Raw genomic sequence first — 6,592 nt, 5'->3', positions numbered from 1 at the left:
GTGTGTGTGTGTGAGAGAGTGTGTGTGTGTGTGTGTGTGTGTGTGAGAGAGAGTGTGTGTGTGTGTGTGTCTACCTGTGATGATCAGACACTCGTTATCGTCCAGTGCTTCAGTGAAGAGCCGAGCGGCGATGAGCTCTGGGTTTATCAGGAAACGGATTTCCTCCTGAACCAGACCAGAACCAGTCACTCCCCCCCCAACGAACCGGTTGGCAAAGTCCACCTGCAGAAAACACACACACACACACACACACACAGTCCCCCTCCAGAAAACACACACACACACACACACACACACACACACACACAGCATGCCCAGGTCATATTTCACAATAGAATTACATCATGAAAATGAATCCGTTTCAGTCAGCAGGACCGTCTGGAGTTTGAGAGCCTCAGTATCACAGTAAAGAGAATCAGCACTGTGAGAATAATGAGAACAATAAAAATGCATTAAAATAAGGAGGATAGGATTTCTTTTCTGCATTACAGTAATGAAGATAATGAAAATGATGCCACAATGCAAAGTGAATGGTCTTCATTTTCTTAAGTATATCATGTCTTGTTCTAGTGTGAAACGTGAGCATGTTTTTCACGTGTCACCTGCAGCATGCCGTAGCCCTGGTCTTCTATGCTTCCGTCACAGCTGATGCGAAGCTTGCTGAACTGCTTTTCTGAACTAAAAACCAAATGAAGAGTGTTTATTGGCCTGTGGGAAGCGAAGCGCTGTGGAGTGTGTGAAGATCGATCTCACCTCGACCAGGAGGGCAGACGCTGCAGACACTGTCTGGTGTATGTTAGGAGACCGGCGGGCCCTCGGATCAACAAAACACACCACAAACAGCATTAACCCACGATTCATGAATGAACGAGTGTGTGACGTGCAGAGAAGCCAAACTCACTCTGCTGCGTGACCCGTCTAAAGTACCACAGGAGGGTTTTGAGTTTCTCTTGTTTGCTCTGGGACGAACCTTCAAACAACCTACAAAACACAGAGCAGATTGTATGGAAGGCCAGTCTGATATTTCATATTCATAAACGACGTTCGTACATTTAGAGACAGACGAGCTCCAATCACGGACGTCTGACCTGCGTGATGAAGACTGAATGCGCTCATGCACGAGAGCTACAACAACTTTCACAGAAATTCACAGAAAACACTGTCTAACGCCTCTGAGAAACCTGACGTCATGTCTCTCATCACCACACATGTATGTATTTATGGAGTTATTCGTTATTAAGTAGTTGTGTAATCTTCAGTCAGTTTTCTTTTCTAATTATAACTGGCAACAAAGTAGGGCTGCACGATAAATCGCATGCGATATTTAACGCGCATCTTGTCAGTAAAGCCGTTCTGTAATCAGCGGTAAATCTCCATCACGTGCGTGCTTTCACATTGAGCAGCATTAACTACACAGAGCCGTTGTTCACAGACGAGCTGCGCCAAAAATCGCACGAATATGAACGTGGTTTGGCGCAGCTCGTCAGAGAACAACGGCTCTGTGTAGTTAATGCTGCTCAATGTGAAAGCACGCAGGTGATGGAGATTTACCGCTGATTACAGAACGGCTTTACTGACAAGATGCGCGTTAAATATCGCATGCGATTTATCGTGCAGCCCTACAGCAAAGTAAACCAGATGCAATATGAAAAGTCTGATCACATGACACTGAGATACAGTATGCAGGATCATATTTCAGTACAGGGTTATGAAGAGATGTTGCTAGCAAACTCTGATCATTGGCTCACTCTTTTCAGATACTGAACCTCTGGACTGATAGTGTTTGACTGCTGTATATGGCACCTGCTGAAGTTGATGTCAGGATAGTTGCTGAACTCCATGCGTCGAGAGTTTCGTCGAGGAAAGGTGCAGAAGAAAGCGTTCGCCAGCAGACACGAGACCTGCTCCTGAGACAGCGTGAGGGATCGACAGCGCTGCGTCCTCAACAGCGGGATCGGCTGAACACACAGAGCAGAAATACACAGATTCAGACTGATTTCATCAACAAAAACACACCAAAATGTTTCCACAGGCCGAAAATGCTCTTGACTTTACTGAGATTTATTAGCAAAGGTGGACAGCAACACAACGTCTTTTACTCTGTTGCTGTACTTCAGTTCATTAGTTTAGTATTTTCAGAGTATTTTCATTCTGGGAAATATTTACTTCACTACATTCCATGTCAGGAGTGTAAAAAGATACAGAGAAATTGTACTTAAGTTAAAGTATGAGTACTGTGTCTTTATGTAAAGTCAAATCTAATCAAACACTCATTGAGTGAAAGCAAAAAGAGTTCATTAAATTATATTAAAGCATTTAAACACTAATGGAGAAGGCCATAATAACAACACATAAAGCACCGATGAACAAACTCCACAAACAGGAATTAAACTACTAGTTAGTGTCCAGCTAGAAAATCCCATCTGGCATGTACAGGAGACACTTTCACAACTTAACTAACAAACACAAACTAAAAAGAGTTTGGTTTTAAAGGCGTCATGTGATGCGATTTCAATTGTTCCTTTCTCTTTGGAGTGTTACAAGCTCTTGGTGCATGAAGAAGATCTGTAAAGTTGCAAAGACTAAAGTCTCAAATCCAAAGAGATATTCTTTATAAGACGCGTTTCAGAAAGGCGGGGCATAGAGGAGAAACAATAATGTACAGTATGTGGAAAATAATGTGTTTTTTGAACCTTAAACCGCATAAACACATTTCATTACCCCAAATACACAAAATAATGTTCTTTTTAGCAACATCATATGACCCCTTTAATTCACTCCATTCAAGTCATGCGTGGTTTCAATCAAGAGATGTAGCAGAAGTTCTGCTGTTTATTGACATTCATCATATTTCTGTAATAGCTGTTATTCCTGTTATTATTATTCGTGGGATTGTAGTCAAATCCCACAGCGTGCCAGTGTAGAAACACGCTATTCTCAGTCAAGCAGGGATGAAATGTCCAATGACAGTCAATCAACGAGTCCTCGAGCATTCTCATTGGTGGAGGATCAGTGGGCGGAGACTACATCAGTCAATCAACGAGTGCTCGAGCGTTCTCATTGGTGGAGGATCAGTGGGCGGAGACTACATCAGTCAATCAACGAGTGCTCGAGCGTTCTCATTGGTGGAGGATCAGTGGGCGGAGACTACATCTGTCAATCAATGAGTGCTCGAGCGTTCTCATTGGTGGAGGCTGAATGGAAGGAAACTAGATAAACTCAGAGAACGAGAGCGTAATCAAAACTCTTGCTGGCAAAAACAGCCCAGCAGGAAACTCTGAGCAAAAAATGACAATTAACAGAAAGAGAGACCAAAAAAAAAACCCAGAGAAAGATAGATGTAGAGATTAAATAGCATCTGAAGAAGTGAATAGAGAAGATGAACAGAGCAGGTCTCACTAAGGTCCTGTACCTGCGTGAGGAGGCTCGGCGCTCTCAGTGCCAGCTGTGCCATCGCTGGAAGCAGCTCTCCAAACATCTGCTGAGCTTCAGACGCCTGCAGACCCTAGAAACAGACTCAGAGAGCGTTAGTCGTTAGTCTGGGGTCATCTGGGACAGACAGACTTTCTGTTGAATGAGTGTCATGGAGCAAACAAACACACGTTAAACGCGTGAAGAATCTCTTATTAATCGCTCACAGATCCTCATCTCTCCTGTCTCTGAAAGACTCTAGCACTCCTCACTGATTCCCAGTCATCACACATGTCTCATTTTAGAAGAAAAACTACGTGAAGCTAGAAAGTACAAAAGCGCAGCACAAACATAAGCAAGTCTAGCAGACTGAACTGAGATGCATTCTGTGGTCTAGTGTAAGTTCAGTAATCAGTCTGTTTCACAGCAGAGCACAGATAAACGCTCCGTGTGCTTCTGCATCTCAGAGCACCTTGTGTTGTGTCCTGCTGATTCTAGTTCATGCCCCTTAAACACCAGAGAATCAAACACAGACAAGAAAGACACTGTTGGTCAATCAAGAGACAGAAAGTACTTTTATTTCTGGTCAGAGACGGATCTTTCCTACTCTTCAGACACAAACACACTCCGTTACCTCATCTGCATTTTTATTCTCATTTACAGACAAACCATGACAAGCTGAAATTAATTTCGTCAAGACGGACCTTCAGAGCTTTTACAGTTTTGACACTAACGAGCAGAAGAAATGCAGGCACTCTTCAAAGCTGTCCGACCAAACCATCACACAACAGGAAAACAAACGCCCGTAAAATCACACCGGCTGCGGGTCCATCGCTCTCCAGACTCAAGCGGCCCAATCAGCAGTTTATGACATGTGCACTGACACACACACACACACACACACGTCAGTCTATCATAGATGATAGTTACTCCGCTCTTATTTACGATGGCAGTGTCAGGATAATCAATCTAAAGGGCAATTTCATCAGGTCTCTGAGGTTTCCCGTCTGATTAAAACACGTCCTGGAGCAAATGCAGATAAGGACGGGTGTCCTCAAACGGGTCCAGCTTGGGACACATTTGTACGACAACCAGAAAAGAAGAGCAGAGGAAGGTCATAAATAACGGTGATATCGCAAAACCGGAGAGCAGGACGGCAGCCAGCTGAGGCTTCAAATCAACAAAACACACGGCAGATCCTTCACAATCTGATGTCACCGTGATTCATATATTCTGTCGTCACTTCTGTTCATAACGCTGCTGAGTCTGCCTGCAGCAATTAACATGCTGTGAAGTGCATCTGACTCTGCGATGTTCAGAGAGAAAACAAACAATCAGACGCCGTCAATCAAACTCACACGGCCCCGCCCTCTCCTCCTGTCCGTCAAACTGAACCTGTCAATCAAACTCACACGGCCCCGCCCTCTCCTCCTGTCCGTCAAACTGAACCTGTCAATCAAAACACATCACATACATCTTTACAATCGCTGTCTACCGCAAAACATTCAGGACCTTTCATAAAACATCAGAGATTTTTCCGTACATTTCTGCCATATGTACATTAACTGACAGTCACCACTGATAAGCTACCACTAAATATTGTAGAAACTTAATTTGCTGTAAAGTTGCTTTGCAATGATTTGTATCGTGAAAGCGCTGTACAAATAATCTTGAATTGAATTGAACTGAATTAAAGAGACTCTCGTTACTGCACAAACGAACATCATTAACAGACCGCCGCTGAGGCTGACACCAGGTTTGGCAGGTAAAGGTTAGAGTTAACCAATGAAAACAGAAACAAACACTTAACTGTCCATCAGCTTCTCTGCACAATATCCAACAGAAACTAAAGCAGGAGGACAGACCGCGTGATATTTATCAGATTCTGACAGCACAGCCATCCTGCGCTTATAAGAGCTCAAATTGGCATCTTGTTTTTTTCACTGCTGTCTTTCCTTTGACATCTGAAGATTTCCTCTCTTAAAGAGGTTAAACGATTAAGAATATTTTGATTTAAAATAAAGTTCATTGTACTCTGAAAATATACAGTAGTGACTCTCAGAACTCTAATTTACTGAAACTAATCAGCACAATATTGACATCACGAGCTCATTAGCATATGCCCGCCCACATTCACCTGTCAGCGACGCCTATCGAGGGATCAGGTGACGTATTAAAGAGGAAGCAGGACAGATACTAGTATCCCTGAGCATTCATTTAAATGTCTTTCATTTCTAAAGGTCAGAGACGGTGGAAAATGGTCATGAAAAACCACATTACTTCTTCAATTCAACTGACAATTCAAAAACATTTTAAATAAAATCCTTAACATATATCTTATGAATTATTTTACTTATTTTCCGAAGGATATGAGCAGTATTATCTGCACTTAAGAAACTCCATCCAATTAACTATATGTACAATACAGTATACATTTTCATGTAAAAATCCAAGGAGTGAATTTGTGAAATCTCAACCGTGTGGGATTTATAACGAGAGTGAGTTCAGATGTAATTCGTGCACAGAGACGTTGCTCTCCTCAATCAGGGAACTGAACATGAAACATGAACACAGCAATTACTGAAGAGAAACTAATGCAAGTGATGCATAAATACATAAAAATCTGTAAAATTTCCTTTTCTCCGTTCTAAATCACATTTCCATATCAAAAATAAAGACCATATGGTAATTTAATGTATGCTTTCGACACTATTAAAGCACATGGTCTATTATATTCCTTCATTAAGTGCATGCGTGGTTAGATTACAGAGATCTAATGAAGCAGAAACGAAGCAGAAGAGCCGCACTTCTGAACTTCCTGTTCTTCATTCTGCTCTGTTAGTATTGATTTCTCTGCAATAGTTCTGCATTGCCTCTTTGGGTTAATTAATCAAAAGTATTGATTGATGGGTCGTAACAATTCAAAGGAAAACAAAGTGTTTATGACAACTTGTCCCATAAATAACATCAAATCAATAACGAGATGCTCATATTTAGTGACGCTAGCGGGAGGAGAGTCACATGACTGAAGACGGTGTAATGAACGTGTTTACACTGAATCACCAATAACCGTCCAAATGAGTTTAATTAGGATGTAGTGCTTCATTAACAGGGAGCACTAATGGATCAGTGTGTGTGTGTGTTTGTGTGTGTGTGTGTGTGTGTGTGTCTGAGTGTGTGT

General features: G+C 42.2%; 1 protein-coding gene across 5 annotated transcripts in view; it reads right to left on the bottom strand.

The window, feature by feature from the left end:
• LOC107756959 (poly(ADP-ribose) glycohydrolase) overlaps nucleotides 1-6,592 on the bottom strand; it is a 23,269-nt gene that overhangs the window by 5,443 nt on the left and 11,234 nt on the right. For 4 of the 5 annotated variants that reach the window (XM_016574291.1, XM_016574290.1, XM_016574295.1 and 1 more), the window contains 6 exons: nucleotides 3,413-3,505; nucleotides 1,804-1,958; nucleotides 902-981; nucleotides 754-814; nucleotides 603-678; nucleotides 75-222 (listed from right to left, as the gene is read on the bottom strand). In XM_016574291.1, the coding sequence (XP_016429777.1) occupies nucleotides 75-222; nucleotides 603-678; nucleotides 754-814; nucleotides 902-981; nucleotides 1,804-1,958; nucleotides 3,413-3,505 (613 nt within the window). The remainder of the gene's footprint in view (nucleotides 1-74; nucleotides 223-602; nucleotides 679-753; nucleotides 815-901; nucleotides 982-1,803; nucleotides 1,959-3,412; nucleotides 3,506-6,592) is intronic. The other variant, XM_016574292.1, reaches the window with a different exon arrangement.

Source organism: Sinocyclocheilus rhinocerous, unplaced genomic scaffold (genome assembly GCF_001515625.1).
Source record: "Sinocyclocheilus rhinocerous isolate Xijiao unplaced genomic scaffold, SAMN03320098_v1.1 scaffold3187, whole genome shotgun sequence".
Classification (NCBI taxonomy): domain Eukaryota; kingdom Metazoa; phylum Chordata; class Actinopteri; order Cypriniformes; family Cyprinidae; genus Sinocyclocheilus; species Sinocyclocheilus rhinocerous.
Note: the sequence above shows the minus strand (reverse complement) of the source record. Positions and strands in the feature narration are given on the sequence as shown.